At 38.9% G+C, this 16,523-nt stretch overlaps 1 protein-coding gene across 4 annotated transcripts in view; it reads left to right on the top strand.

Annotated features, from left to right (window-relative positions):
* Positions 1 to 16,523, top strand: part of TMEM255B (transmembrane protein 255B) — a 195,641-nt gene that overhangs the window by 62,148 nt on the left and 116,970 nt on the right. For all 4 annotated transcript variants that reach the window (XM_069094063.1, XM_069094062.1, XM_069094064.1 and 1 more), the window contains exon 4: positions 1,718 to 1,807. In XM_069094063.1, the coding sequence (XP_068950164.1) occupies positions 1,718 to 1,807 (90 nt within the window). The remainder of the gene's footprint in view (positions 1 to 1,717; positions 1,808 to 16,523) is intronic.

The following is a 16,523-nucleotide window of genomic DNA, read 5'->3' as shown; positions in this document are numbered from 1 at the left end:
ATAACACAATAGTTTTCCAGTGGAATATTATTCATATACAGTCATGTAGCACAATTTATTTAGCCCTTCCCCAATTGAATAGACATCGACTTCATTTTCAGTTCTTTGCTACTGCAAAAATAAATGCTATAAATGTTTTGGTATACAGGACCTTTCTATTTTTTTTTTTTTGCCATTTTGTAGGATCTCTGCGTCAAAGGGTATGTTTTAGTAGTCTAGTTTGCAATTTTTAAAAAAGAGCTGTTTGTTCATGTCTTTGACCACTTATCTTTTGGAGAATGACTCTTGGTCTTATGTATTTGTGTTAATTCCAATATCTGGGATCTTGTTATAGGGATTCAATGCAATTTTCTCAATCAATAATTGCTTTTAATCCTAGCTCTATTGATTTTGTTCATGAAAAATTTGTACTTTTCAATCATCCAACCAAAGCTATCTTTTAGCTTTTGTGATCTTCTTTATCCCTTTCTTTCCTTATCCATAGTTGTGAAAAATGCCTTTATTCAATTTCTCCAGGTTTTTTTTTTCATGATGTGACTTTTAATATTTAAGTCAGTTGGCCATTTGGAATTCATTGTGGTGTATGGTGAGAGGTACCAGTTAAAATGTATCTTTTGCATTGTTTTTTTCATTTTCAAAGCAGTTCTCATCAGATAGAGATTCTTTTCCCCAAATAGGTTATGTTTTCACAGCCTCTTCATTCTTACAGACGGCAACAGCCTCAGAAATGTTAGATGACTTACCAAATGTCATATAAGTCATAAGTAACATAGCCAGGATTTGAATTGGGGTTCTCTAACTCCTAATCCACTGCTCATCCCATGACACAAGACTTTTCATCCCAAGAGTATGAACATGTATATTGTGGTTCACTCATCTTCAGTCATGTATGATTCTTTGTGATCCCATTTGGACTTTTCTTGGCAAAGATATTGGAATGGTTTGCAGTTTCTTCCTCTAACTCGTGTTACACATGAAGAAACTCAGGTAAACAGGGTTAAGTGACTTGCTCAGGGTCATATAGCTAGTTTTGAACTCAAAATGTGAGTCTTCCTGACTTCAGTCCCAGCACTCTATCTACTGTTCTGCTTAGTTATGTGGGTACCACAAGCAACATTACAATCTATAAAAATATTTCCAGAAATTCCCTAAATTCCACTTCTAACATTTTATCTATGATTCAGTAATGAGAGAGCCCTGCATTGAGCCCTGTACAATGAATCACACAGAATCAGAGGTGGCATCGAAAGTAAATCGCTGAGGCATCTGAGAAACTACTTTATGCCAGTGGTGTCTGACGCACATAGAATAGAGTGGAGGGTACATAAAGATCCCTTCAGCCTGCATATTGACTTAGTATGAAAAAGTGATATTATCTATGTTTTATTATATATTTATTTGCTGAATATTTTCCAATTAGTGTTTAATCTAGTTTAGACAATGCTGGGGAGTATTGTGAGCTGTGTGTGTGGGCCTCTACCTTATACAATGTGAAATTTTGTCATGTTTCTCTACCAGAAACCAAGATAAGTAAAGAAAAATTGTAATTGTGCAGTACGTATGTATGTATGTATGTATGTTGAGGGAGAAATGTAAAATCAAAATTGTTGCTAATTTGAGAAATTTACATTGTCTCATATTTTAAAAGGTTTTCTTGTTGTTATTATTGTTCTAAAAGAACACATGCCGACCCCACATTTGTTTTTTCCTCTTGTAGTTGGTAGCTGCCATAGTATTTATCAGCTTTGGTGTGGTGGCAGCGTTCTGCTGTGCGATTGTCGATGGAGTTTTTGCAGCCCGACACATAGTAAGTACTATTTTAATGATAGCTTTTGCCATCTTCCTTCTGTTCCTAAATGTTTTTTTTTACAGGCAAAAACAATGAATTCTACATGACACAGCTCAGAGTCTTTCAGTGCTTGACTCTTACCACCCTTCTCTCATGCCTGGGAAAAGCAACTAGGTGGCAGAGTGGATAGAGTGCTAGACTTGGAGTCAGAAGGACCTGAGTTCAAATACCATCTCAGATATTTGCTGACTGCATGACCCTGGGCAAGTCATTTAGCCTCTGTTTGCTTTAGTTTCTTCAACGATAGAGATATTAATAGCACTTATCTCCCAGAGTTAGTATGAGGGTCAAACAAAATATTTGTAAAGTGTTTATTAGTGTGTTGGATACACAATAGACATATAATGCTTGTTTCCTTCCCCCTTCCCCTTCTCTATCTTGCTAAAGAAAGTATTTGTTTGACAACAATAGTTAGAGTCCCACTGGATGAAGGCCAGGAGGAAACCCTTTTCTGCCAAGTGCTTGTAATTAGTGCCAGCAATAGCCTGGGCTTCTAAGGAAAAAATGAGAGGAAGGTAGGGGAAGATTTTCCATGGCTAAAAGCTTCTTAGGTCAGAGCACTGACAGTATTATTTCATCTCCTTTCATGCTCATGGAATGAGAAGACATCATGCAATGGAAAGCTAATTCATGGAGTCAGGAGGCCTGGGTTTGAATAGTGGCTTTGCTACTTATTGTTACTTTGGGCAGGTCACTTTTCACTTTAACCCCTCTAGACCTCTTCTCATCTGTAAAATGAGAGAACTAATTTTCTGAGGTCCATTCTACTTCTAAACCTTGTGCAAGGGAGCCTATAGAACCCAACTTTGAGACTTAACCTTGATCTAGAGTTGCAAAGTCAAGCAAAGAATTAATAACCATCTGGTTTATTTAGGACAGTGTGCATATATCATTTGGACAGCAATTATTGATTTTCCAAAATTCTAAAATATTTAGTTTGGCTTTATGGATAGCCCATACTCTCTAGGTAGCCCTCATTCTCTCTAATTTCCAAGGTGCTATTCATAGTAGGATCAGGACAGACTTAAGAGATTGTCCGTTAAAAACTAAGGATCTTTCCAGTCTCTTGTGTAGCCTTTCATCATCTATTCCAATTTCTACATTTTCCAGATAAGGAAACTGAGGCCCAGGGGGTAAAGTAATTTGCCTAGGATAATAAAGGTCATTAACAGACTTGAATATTTCAAAATACAAAGAAGAACAATAAAGAAGATTATATGTGTCACTGTGAACTTTGCATATAAAACTAATTTTCCAAATTCCCTAGAATTGTGTCCCTCTTCTAGTACAGGAGAGGCACTGGACAATTGTCATTAGTGCAGGTGATGAAACTACCTCTATCAATGCGGACAGGGACCTTCTCTGCAACTGGCAGCCTTAAAGAATTGCCTGGGTTGAAAAGTTAAGCCACTTACTTGTCTGTCCTACAGAGGTGGCTTCTCAAGCCAAGTTTTTCTGACCTCAGTGCCAGTTCTCTTTCCTTTCTTTCTTGTTACTTCTTTTCCTCTCCTGAACACACCACAATTATATTTTCTGGACAGATATATAATATATCAATGTTTTCTGTTTTCAGGAGTTTCTGTGCATTCTTTTTTTGGGTTTGTAAATGTATTTATTAAATATTGGTAATTTTTACAATGCAAATATATATATGTATGTATACACACATATATGTTTGCTTTTTGGAGAGGGGAAGGTAAGGCAATTGGGGTTAAGTGACTTGCCCAAGGTCACATGGCTAGTTTTGTGCTAAGTGTCTGAGTCTGGATTTGAGCTTAGGTCCTACTGACTCCAGGGCCAGTGCTCTATTCACTGTGCTACCTAGCCACCCCACAAGGCAGATATTAACACCAAAAAGGTATGAATACATTTTTTGGATTCATGTAGACCCAGGTAAAATAAAATTAGGATCTGGCCGTTTAATAACTACAGATAACCCAACTTATAAGCCCTGGAGTGGAAGTTTTCATCTGGATTGTCCAATTGACTATGAACATCAATCAAATGATTTGGATAATTACTTGATCTTTTCTTTTACTTAGTGACATACTTCAAATAATTTTCCTAATTTTGTGAATTTGTGTAATGACAGGATGCCATGACCTATACATTGACTAGAGGAGCAAAAGAACATTTTGGCCAAGATTTCAACCCGTGAAAATTTAATATCCATTACTCCCCATCTTTTCTACAAGGTTTACATACCTCTCAAGTTTTTTGTGGCATTATTGGAAATCTTTACTATTTATGAGTGTTAAAGTTTTATTGTTAATTAAAGTGGAAAAGAGGAAAATATGTTCTCATTGAAGGTTTGAAAGGTCAGAACTAGCTCCAGGCTAGTTTTAGATTTATGGCATTTAATGTTTGGTTTTGTTCATTTTTGAAGCACAAGGAAGAAAAAACACTTTCTAAATTAAATGAAGATTCATTAACTATAAAACTATGAATGATAGTAATCAGAAGAAATAATATTTTTATGTAGCATCTATATATTATGAGTGATCCGGGCATTTGTAAATTGCTGATGCCCAATGGGTCATTGGAAGAGGTCAGCCAGAGTGAAACAGCAAGAGAGAACAATGAGGAAACCAAATCTTCACTAAGTATGCCTAGAATGCTGGAGTCACAAACCATACTGTCTTCTTTAAGAAGCTTAAGATGGTTTGCGTATCAAGCCTCCCTTCTACCCCCAACAAATCAGATATCTTTGATACATTGACATATCAAGATAGTGTAGAATTATGTTGTTATATTCTCTGTGCCATGTAGACGTGCATATGTGTGGCCTCATGTAAAGACGTCTATTGCAATAGAAATGCTATAGAACCATTTTTATTCTAGTCCAGTCTCATGCTTAGTAAGCCTGTGTGACCGTGGCAAGTCACTTAATCTTGCTGGGCCTCAATTTCCTCACATATAAAATCAGGGGGTTGGACTAGATGACCTCCAGTCCCTTTCAGCTCTAAATCTGTGATCGATGACTGTTTGCTAAGATCTTTGGTGAAAGAAAGACCATTTTATCCTTTAGAATATTACTTAGGGTCTGGTTATCTTAAGAATAAAAATTCTTCCTTTTGTCTAAACTATAGCCTCCGATTGCAGTGTGAATCCATTTTTCTTGTTCTCTGTCCAGTGGAGACAGAAGACAACTAGTTAATTTCAGTAGTCATGCTTATATCTTGTGTCTATCAGGAAGGAAAGAAAGCAAGTTTCTCCACGGGGACCATTTCTCTTACTCTCAGATCTGGCTCAGCAGTCAGTCAAAGGACCTTTTCTTGACGGTGAAGTGGACAGAAACTAGAGACACCTGTGCATGTTCTGAGGTTTAGAGCTAACCCTCCACTACGTGTCATCATGGAAGTCTTCCAGAGGAAGACTTAAAACACATCCATATGGATTCCCTGTGCATATTCCCAGAACAAGGACCTCATTAGATGGTTCCCTATTTTACTTGTAATAAAATTTTAAAAAAATTCAATGATCGTTATTAGAATTATACAGTCTCAGTGAAGGGATTTTAGGAGGCATCTACTCTTTTCCTGCCTGATACAGTTATCTCTGTGTCAGTCAGTTAACACATCAGTTAAGCATTTAGTAAGCACCTACTATGTGCCAGATACCGTGCTTAGCACATTACAAATATTATCTCACTTGCTTCTCACAACAATCCTGGGAATTAAGTGTTATTATTACCCCCCTTTTACAGTTGAGGAAACTGAGGCAGATAGCCATTAAGTGACTTGCCCAGGGTCTCACAGCTGGTAAATGTCAGAGTCAGATCTTACTGACTACAGGACCAGTTGTCTATCCACTGTGTCATGTAGCTTGATTTTGGAGAGGCAGATGCAAAAAGATAGTTTCTCACCTCAAAGAGCTTACATTCTAATGAGGAAAGAAAACACAAAAGAGGAGCTGAAAAGCAGGGATAGGTACCTGAGTGGGGGTGTGATGCCTAAGTTTGTAGAATGAAGACTAGTTGGTCTGAGGGGTCTTCCTAAAAATGGAGATTCTGGAAAAAATTCACTAATGGAAGAAGGAGAAGAAGTACATGACCAGAGTCAGGATGTTCCTGAGTCATGGTGGCTAAGTCTAGACAATCAAGGGTGGTGGGTCTGGGGCCCTTCCCCAAAATACCATCTCTAATATAATGTGTCCCAAAAGTCTTAGTGCATTTTTAAAGCTTTAAAATAGCTAAAACTATACTAAGTTTTTTGGGATACTGTGTATGTGGTCAACTAAGTACCAAAGGAAAGCTTCCAGGGAAGGGGATTGCAACATATCACAAACAAGTCTATTCTATTTTTTGAACAACTCTAAGTATTAGAAAGCTCTTTCTGCTTACTGAAATCTGTCTCTTTATAATTTCTACATATTGACCCTTGCTCTGCCTTCACAAGATACATGTGACAATGACAGCTTTTATCCAGATTCCTCACCTTCATTATTGCCTGAGTCTGGATAAGCTTGAGTTTGTCACAGTTCCTTTTGAAATGAGGCACAGAACTGTGTCATGAATCATATCAAGTCTAATAGTCACTAGGCAATGGGAGATTGGTAACACTGGAGCTTAGTCAAAGGACCTAGATTTGAATCCTGCCTCTTTTACTTAACAACCTATCTGTTCTTGGGTAAGTCACAGCCTCTGTGCCTTTTAGCTATAAATCTATAACCTCTGTGATTCTGGGCATCAGGTTTTTGTTAATATAGCTTAAGACTGGATTTGTTTCTTGGGCGGTCTTGTTGGCTTGAGCTTACATTCTGCTGAAATCTCCAGTTCTTCTCATGAATCCAAGTCTCTCTTCTGCACATCTTTCTCTGTCTCTCTGTCTCAGTCTTTCTATCTGTCTCTCTGTGTCTGTGTCTGTCTGTCTCTCTCCCTCCTTTAACTGATGGACAGGAGTTAGATTTTTTCGTTTGTTTGTTTTATGCTTTTTGGAGGGAATGGTAGGGCAATTTGGAGTTAAGTGACTTGCCCAAGGCCACACAGCTAGTTTAGTATTAAGTGTCTGAGGCCGAATTTGAACTCAGGTCCTCCTGACTCCAGGGCACATACTTTATTCACTGCACTACCTAGCCACCCCTTGGACAGGAGTTCATTAAACTTCTGTTCTATTTCTCCTGGTTAGTTCAATCAAGCATCTTGTTCCAGACCACTGAGATATTATTGAATACTGATTTTGACATCCAGTGTATTAGCTATTCCTTCCTACTTTGTGTTTTCCACAAATATGATAGGCATGCCTTCATTTAATTAATTGATAAAATCATTCAGGAGGACAAAGTCAAGTATAGAGACATATAGTACAAATACTACCAGACATCTCCCTTCATAAAGATCTAGCAATAAATACTCTTTTTTTTTGCGAGGAGGAATTCAGGGCAATTGGGGTTAGATGACTTGCCCAAAGTCACACGGCTAGTCAGTGTTAAGTGTCTGCAGCTGGATTTGAACTCAGGTCCTCCTGACTCTACGGCTGGTGCTCTATTCACTGAACCACCTACCCACCCCCAGTCAATGCTTGTGGGGTACATTTATTAAAATACCCATAAATTCACCCAGCTGTATTATTAACCAATCAACTTTTCCATCTCATCCACAAGACTATGATGGGATACAAAGTTTGGAAAGATAATGTTCAACAGATGGTTTTGAGCATATAGCAGAGGGAGCATTCATTAATTCATTCATCATCATTCTTGTGGCCTGTCCAGATTAAATAATCCAAAATTCTTCATATATTTTCTATTTAAATCCTTTAATCATCTTAATTCCTTCCTCTTCAACTTGTCTGAGTTCTCTTTATATCACTTAGGAAAGCAGCATCTCAGACTGAACGTGGTAATTAAATTCAGGCCTCATTAGAGAGGAGTGCATAAGAGTGCTGCTTTCTGATTTTTGCAGATTATACTACTTTTAATTTGACCCAATAAAAAAATCACACTTAAAAAAACCCCACGACAACATCTCATTAACAGCATGGTTGGTGTACCATAAAAATGCCTGCTTCCTTTTCAGCTGAATTTGGATCTTCTTAGTGTCCATGTTCTGTTGCTGGTTTTTGTTACTGATTTTGAAATCTTTAATTGTACTGCTACTTTACCTTATTCAAATGTCTTTTTTATTATTTCTGATCATTGAATCTTTAATTATAGGCCTATTTTCCTTTTTTTATTTTTTTAAATTAAAAAAAATTTATAAGGGGAAGGCAGGGCAATTGGGGTTAAGTGGTCACACAAGGTCACACAGCTAGTAAACATTAAGTGTCTGAGGTCGGATTTGAATTCAGGTCCTCCTGACTCCAGGGCCAGTGCTCTATTCACTGCACCAGCTAGCTGTCCCTATAGGGCTGTTTTCTAAGGGAAAGTTGTCAATTCACTTTCTGGGGAGAATCCCTTCCCCCAGTGCCCCAGGTTGCCCCCTGTGTCTGGTAACCAGAAGGTAGAGATGATTAGGTTAGTCTGAGAGCCTGCCCCTCCTCCAATATCCCATACTACCTCTTGACCATGATGTTAGCAGTATCTCCCCTCCTCAGTAATCATGGGTCCGGACTTCTCCTCACCCTTGCAGGACAGCTGTGGAAAAGACATGACTACCAACATAGCTTCAGTGAGCAGGGAGTAACCAACTACAGTCCTTTCACTTAGGGGAAACTTGGCCAAACATGAGCATATTCTTTGACACTGAGTGTAGTAGGTCTTATCATCTTCCCTTCCGCTGTGCCCTCCATATGTCTGAGCATTGCCATCTGCCCTGAAGCCGCACTCTCCTCTAGGCACTCTCTCCCTCGGTAGAGGGTGTGCTGTTTAAGATCAGGGACTGTATAGCTTTTTTTCTTTGTATCCTTAGTGTTTAGCACACTGCTTGGCAGATTGTAAATGCTTGAGAAACGCTTTTCCTTTCCATTCTCCACATGCACTAATTTAGCCACCCTCCTGTGATATATTGATGTTCTACTGGGGGAATGGAAGTGCTCGGCTCTTCTTTTTGGCTATCTCTGTAGGGAACTAGGTAGATAGGGCTCCTTTCTGTGCCCTAGACTACCCCCACTCCAACATCACCTTTCTGAATCTTGGCTCCCCAAAGCAGTTTCGCCAGTAGTGGTGAAGGTGATGTTGGTGGTTGGCCTCCATTCTCAAAGAGGACCAAAATGGTAAAGTTAAGTTTATGGATGATGTCTTTTGATTTGTGCGTAAATTGGATTTAAGTGATGTAGAGCTGGACGAAGTCATCGCCCTCACTCTCTCCTCCAGAGTCATCACAGTCCAATGGTGGGAGAGAATCAAGATGACTGGGGATGGCCCAGGATGCAGGGGATGACCTTGATGTCTAACCAAGCTCTAAGCGCTCCATAGCATCTGCTTCAGCTGCCTTCATGGCCATTGAAACAAATTGCTCTCATCCTCCCCTTCCCCCCAGGGAAGTCTTCACATGCTTGTGGTAGACAGCCCCTTAACTTACCAATAAGTTTGAGATCCCTTGATTACCCTTAACCGGGTTTAGCACCTCTGCCAAAACAGCTTACCAGGGTGTGGCTGCTGCACATGCTACAGCTTCTTGGAGCCACAGGTGAGATTTGGGTAGTACGGATGGACACCAAAAGGTGGAAAGCAACCCTGAAAAGGGCTCAGCAACCATCACACCAGAGAATGTGATGAACTATTTGGCCAAGATTTGGTAAAAATTAAAATCTTTTTGGACACTTACACTTTAAAGTGTTATTCATTCTTCCCAATTTAGTATCATTTTGGAAAGTTGAATGAACAGTCCTTTTATTTTAGTGTCTCAATCTTTGAGAGAAAAATCTAGATACCTAGAACCACTGCAGACCATCACACAATAAACACCAAGATCTTTGCTGAACGATTGATGACTGACCATGAGAATGTCTTCTTAGCTCCCAGGTAACAATAGGGTGATTTAACCTGTATTTTTCTAGAGTAGTTTGGAGGGAACTATGTAGGAAGTTCCTGAATTTAGTCTGAATGAAAGTTATGTATGAACCCTGGGAAAAGGAAGCATTTTAGTCATGTAGAAAGATCAAAGCATAACCTTGGTGGCTGGACAGCTCCAGTGTTCTCCTTGAGCATGATGGACATGAAGTACAAAAGAAGATTGAGAGATTCTGTGGAGGATTTATAGAAGGGCCAGGACAAGAATCACACAGATGATGAGAAAGTGTAGAGAGTTTACCAATCTGTGCTTGTGGAAAGGACTACTTCACTTTGTTGTCGTTCAGTCATTTTCAGGCACAGCCAACTCTTTCTGACCCCATTTGGGGTTTTCTTGGCAAATATACCAGACTGGTTTGCCATTTCCTTATCATTTTTACAGATGAAGAAACTGATGCAAACAGTGCTAAGTGACACAGCTAGTATCTGAGGCAAGATTTGAACTCAGGTCTTTCTGGTTCCAGGTCTGGCATTTTATCCATTGCACCATCTAGCCTCCCTAGAACTACCACCACGCCAGTGAAATTGAGGATCTGTGGAAGAATCCAAGTGCCCCTTTTAAAAAACTCATGGTCCTAGGCATTTGATCTTTTCTATTTTCCTTCTTAAAAAAAAGATTGCATGATCAACAACAATAATAATTAGCATTGCAAAGTACTTTACAAATATTTAATTTTACCCTCACCACCACTGTGGGTGGTAGGTGCTATTATTATCACCATTTTACAGATGAGGAAACTAAGGTAGACAATTGTTAAGTGACTTTCCCAGAGTCACATAGATAATAAGTGTCTGAGGCTGGATTGGAAGTCAAGTTTTCCTCACTCTTAAGTCTAGTGCACGATTCATTGTATCACCTAGCTGCCTCAACTTCCATATCTTATCTTAATCAGACTACAGAGACAGCCTGTAGATAGGAAGGTGTGGATTCCAAGACAACGCCCTAGGCAACTCTTAGAGAGTTGAATGGTAGAAGATTTCCTCCCCAGCATTTTTCTGCATCAGAGAAATCAGAGATCTGGACAAAATCCTGAACTTCAGTTGGATACTGATGAAAAAAATCTAAAGTGTTTTCAAGCAATGATCAACTTTTGAATTTCTTTTCTTTGATGTAACTCAATATATTTCCTTTAGTGCCATGGAAATGTGGATTCTTTAGCTTTCTGTGCGCACGTGCAGTATTCATTCAGCCGCAGATGTGATTGATTGGTTCTTAGAAGCCATTTACACTCCATGTGACCCAATGTAGTTATATAATCAAGACCTAGTGATCAGCTTGAACAACGACATGCCTTATAATCAAGTAATGCAAATAAAAGTCAAATGTAACGAGCAATTAAATGTATAATTGCAGCAAGCAATAACTCAAATCACAGCTCAGGGTAATAACTTGAAATCAGTTTTTCAGTGCTTAGAAAATCTCTCTCCACAGAGCCGCTTTCTGCAATGGGCAGACCAAAATTACCCATGTAAATAAAACATCCAAGGAATCTTAGCTGTGTAGATCCCTAAGGTCATGCCAGCTGGATTGTATTACTGTGTAACCGCCTCCTCTAATGATGTATGACTTCCTTTTTCTTCTGGTCCCCCCTTTGCACACTTACACATTCACTTCTACATATTCCTATGTAGGTCAGTTTGTCCCTGAATGTATTCCTATCCTCAAGTTACTATAGGATACAGCATGTTAATAGATCACTACATACAATAATTTGAGAAGAGAATAGTAACAGGGAAGTCAGAAAAGGTTTCCCAATAGGTAGTGGCACTTGAATCTTGAGAGAAGCTAAGGATTTTAAAAGATGGAAGTGAGGAAGGAGGGCATTCCAGGCATGGGGAACACACTGTACAAAGGCAAAAGGGCAAGAAAATGGAAGGGCACAGAGGCTGAGTTTAGGGAACAAGTAGTCCTGTTTAGCTATAAGGCAGAGTACAGAAAAAGAGAATAATGTGAAATACGTGTGCAGAGAAAGGCGGGAGCCAGTTTGGGAAGGGCTTTAAATGTCAAGTTTAGGAATTTCTGTTTTATCCTAGAGATAGGGTAACACCATTTTAAAGCTGAATTTTATCTAGGAAGGTTATTTTTGCAGTTGTGTGGAAGATGCACTGAATAAGGAAGAGACTGGAACCAGAGAGAACAATTAATCAGATATTCAGTCTTTTGCATTGTGGAGAATTCCCCGAACAAGTTAAAGAGGGATTTCCTATAGAGCAGGGTTCTTAAGAATTTTGATCTGTCATCGCCTCCCTTTGTTAATCTGGTGAATACTGTGAAGTTCTCAGAATAATGTTTTTAAATGCATAAAATACATAGAAATACAAAGCAAATCAATTATATTATAATGCAATTAGAAATTTTTTTTAAGTTCACAGATCCCAGCTTAAAATTCCCTGCTTTAGAGGTTCTCCTGATGACACTAATTACAGATGACATCAAGATGATTGTACCAAGCTCCAGAACATTTCAGGGCTTCCTCATTGGGAATTATGAATGCTCATAAAAAGTTGGTCTAACAACCCATAGAGGAAAAACCAAATAGCTGAAGAATGCCTATTATCTAGACGACAACATGAGTCAGGTGACTAGTCATTCCATTAGTTCATTAGTACATATATTCATTACATATAGTAGATATATTCAAATGGACAATGGGTCTGAATGGAATAGGAGGAAGAAAGTTAGTTGGATTATATTTGGGACATTGAAAGATGCTTTCAACAATCTCCTGCCACTCCCCAGCATCAAACCTATCTTTTTACCTCCAATTTTCTTCCAGTTATACTATGTGATTGTGAATCTTGGAGTGCCATAATCTCTTAAGATTCAAAGTTTCAAGCATCTCAAAGGGTAATGAAGAGACTCATGGTGAGTTTAAGCAGTTGTTCCCAACAATTGTGATCTAACCAGAAATGTTATAAGGCAAAACAAGTAAGAAAAGAAGGAAAGAGTGAATGAAGTATTTTTAAAAACACAGAAGAGAGCAGGAGGTTCAGAAGAGACACAAGCAAGTAAGACAGTTGTGTTATAGTAGTGTCAATTTTGATATATAAGCCAAGTGTGGTGGTATACACCTGTAACCCCTGGGACTGGGGATGTTGAAGCTGGTGGATTGCTTGAGTTTGTGGATTGCTTGAGTTTAAGTGTTCTAAGCTGCATTGGGTTAAGCAGTTTGGAGTCCACACTAAGTCAGGCACAGGTATGATGAGCCTCCATGAGTGAAAGGCCACTAGGCTGCCTAAGGAGGAGTAAACTGGCTGAGCTCAGCAATAAAGCAAATCAAAGATCCCTTGCTTTGCAGTATTGGGATAGAGCCTGTGAGTGGTCTCTGCACTTCCCATCTGGGCAACACAGAGAGACCCAGGTTCCAAAAAGCCGCCCCCTCCACCCCCCCTTCCCTGGAACCACCCCCTCCACCAAACAAAACCCAAACCACTAAAAACCCACTACACAAGTTAGCATACAATTCTAAAGGACAAAAATGTTCTTCATGCATCGAAACATTCATAAATGTTTATAATAACAAAAACAAATTAAGATAGAAACAAATTTAGGTATAGGAGTGACATCCTTTAAAGAAGGGTGATATCCCTTACATCACTCAGGAAATGTATGAACAGAAAAGGAGCTAAATCAATCATAGTGAGAGAGATAACAAATCAATAGCAAATGAGAGGCACCATCACTAGAGATAGACCTGGAGTCAGAAAAATCTAAGTTCAAATCTGGCCTCAGATACTAGCTGTATGGCCTTAGGCATACACTTAACTTTTATTTCCCTCAATTTCCTTATCTATAAAATTGGAGTAATAATAGCAGGTTATTGTGAGTTTTAAAATGGCGTGTTATTTGTAAAATGCTTTGCAAAACCTTAAAGTGCTGTAGAAATACTAGTTGTTCTAGATGTTGTACTAGTACCCATGAAATTTTAAAAATTCCTCAAGGAGAGTCTTTAATATAGAGGGTAGAATTTATTTAATATTTCATCATTTGTAAGAGATGCTGGTGCATAAACTTTAATTATTTTCATCATTATTTGCTTGCTTATGCTTATTACGAGGTCCATAAGCCCAAGGAGGCCCATGAGCTGGGGAAGATATATGATGAATAGTTAGTTCAAGGAGCCTGGATTTCCCTTTAATTATGCTCAACTCCCACTTATCTGTTGGGCTTATGGACTGTGATGCCCTAAAACTGGCAGGTGTTTTAGTATTACATGTTTCAAATGAGCTTGGTTGTGTTTTGAAAAACAGTTCAAACATCTGGACAGGTGTACTCCATTTGGATGAGTGGGTCTTTTCTCCAGTTGTAGTCAGTGGGAATGATGAATGGGTGCAGAGACAATATATTCTGTTTAATTTATTAGCTTTCCCTTTTTATTTGCTCATTTAAAAATTGGCATGCCCCATTAAAAAATTTTTAAAGTGTACACCAAAGTGAATGTGTAGGTGAATAATATGGAAGTTTCTAGTGTAATATATGTATATATATTATATATAATATAGAAATTATACAATGTAATACATATGTATTGTAATATAGAAATTGATACATATGTAATATATAACTTAATATATAAAGTTGCTGGGCTGAGCTGCGCAATGATTAACCTTTATATGATGACTCTTACTGGGAAATGGTATGTGCATTTCTTTTTTTAAAAAAAGTTTTATTGATGCCTTTCAATTTTTTTATACCATGGTCATTTTCCAATAGCTACCTTCCCCACCTCCAATGTCACAAAAAATGTCACTCTTGTCACAAAGAAAAGCAATCAAATTAAACCAAGCTCATGGCAGCATTTGCAGCTTTTAGCACCTGCCGTCTCTTGCCTGCTGAGAAGTGAGATGAGTTTCCGCATCTCTTCTCTGAAACCAACATTGGTCATTGAATTTAATCTCTGTTCAAGTGTATCTTCATGTTGTTTTCATTTATGTAACTGCAGTCACTGTGCACATCATTTTCCTGGTTCTGCTCGGTTCTCTCTTTGTGAGTGCACACACATCTCGATATGGATCTGATTTCATCATATTTGCCATTTTTTATGCGCACATCTGCTTCTCTGTGCCTTTTTGTACCAATGCAAACAGGCCTGCATCTTCATCATGCACCTTATGACGAGGCTGGTCTTTAGTCTTCCTGTACATTTTTATGAAGCTTGGAAGGCTTGTTGCTCTGCCCAGCAAGAATCGCAGGAATACCAATCATGCAGTCTTATCTCTCAGGTCAGGAAGATTCCATTAGAACTTGCAGTTGCTGTGGTTACTTCTCCCTCTTCCTTGGTTAGTGATGAAGTTGCTCAGGAGCTTCCTGAAGTTCCAACGTTCTTCTCATTAGTTACAGCAGTGACACATTGCACGTGCCCATTTCACAGTCCACAGCAGGGGAGACAAGTTTCAAGTGTTTGCCTTTTGGATTGAGAATATCTGCTTTCTAGATGCCCCCGAACCTGGGAAAAGTTCTTCCAGTAATGTAGCAGTCCTTCTGAAAGTGGAGGGTGTATGTGCCAGAGGAAGGAAATGAGAATAATAGGGAGGAAATGTCATTGTTAGCAGGGCTTGGTGATTTACGAAACAGTCTATTGTCTCCCTCACTTTCCACATCCTTGCCACCTTCTACTCTTCCTCCCTCTTCCCCCATAATGAATGGTGTATAGGGAAGGTCTTAAAATAGAAAGACCTGGGTTCGCATCTTGCCTCTGCTGCAAAATGACAGTGAGACCCTGGGCAACTCACTTGACCTCTCAGGACCCCAAGGCAACTTTTTAAAGAGAATCTACAGTTAGTTGGCTGACCTTAATCCAGATCTGTGGAGAGGGAAGGAGGACTCCATAAGGGAAATAGTAAAGTTTGAAACTTATTTGAATGATCAACTGAAGACTTGATTTTCCTCCTTTTATTCTCTTCCTGCTCACAGCCAATAAAACCAATAAGGTGCTCTTTTCACTTGAAATAAGGTGACAGACATTTGTTTCAATGTGTTTAATTAAACATTTGTTGTTTGTACTTAAATCTAAGAGAGCTAATCAGTCCCCATCTTATCTCCCAATAAAAAAGACCGTGGCTGAATATTTAATGAGCTAAAGTATCTGGAGAACAGCACCTAGAGGACCAAGCCAAAGGAAATAAAAAGTGCAGCTAAAGAATAAAGTGTTCTTAGGAGTGACAAGACAGATAAACCCTGCTAGGGACAAGATAGCTTAAAATTATATTTGTTTTGCCACCAGGCCTAGAACTGATGTCGACTGCATGTGTGGATTATGTCCAACCCATTCAGAATGGCAACTGTGGAAAATCATATCTATTATGCTCTGAAATGATATAGACACTATATTTAGGCAGCTAGGTGACTCAGTGGGTAGAATGCTGGACCTGGAATCAGGAGACTCTAAATTCAAATTCAGTATCAGACACTTGCTGACTGTGTGACGCTGGGCAAGTCACTTAATCTCTGTCTGCCTCAGTTTTTTCAACTGAGGAAATGGGGATATTAATAGCACCTACTTCCCAGGGTTGTTGTGATGGTCAAATGGGTTAATATTTGCAAAACATTTAGCATAGTTCCTACCACATAGTAGATGCTAAATAAATATTCTTCCTTTTTATGGAGGCAGTCAGGATTAATGACTTGCTCAGGGTCACACAGCTAGCAAGTGTCTGAAGCCATATTTGAACTGAGGTCCTTCCTTCCTTCCTTCCTTCCTTCCTTCCTTCCTTCCTTCCTTCC

This window comes from Petaurus breviceps, unplaced genomic scaffold (genome assembly GCF_028583685.1).
Source record: "Petaurus breviceps papuanus isolate PSGF00001 unplaced genomic scaffold, PetGlider_PUasm1.0 214, whole genome shotgun sequence".
NCBI lineage: Eukaryota > Metazoa > Chordata > Mammalia > Diprotodontia > Petauridae > Petaurus > Petaurus breviceps.
This window is presented reverse-complemented; position numbering and strand designations above follow the sequence as displayed.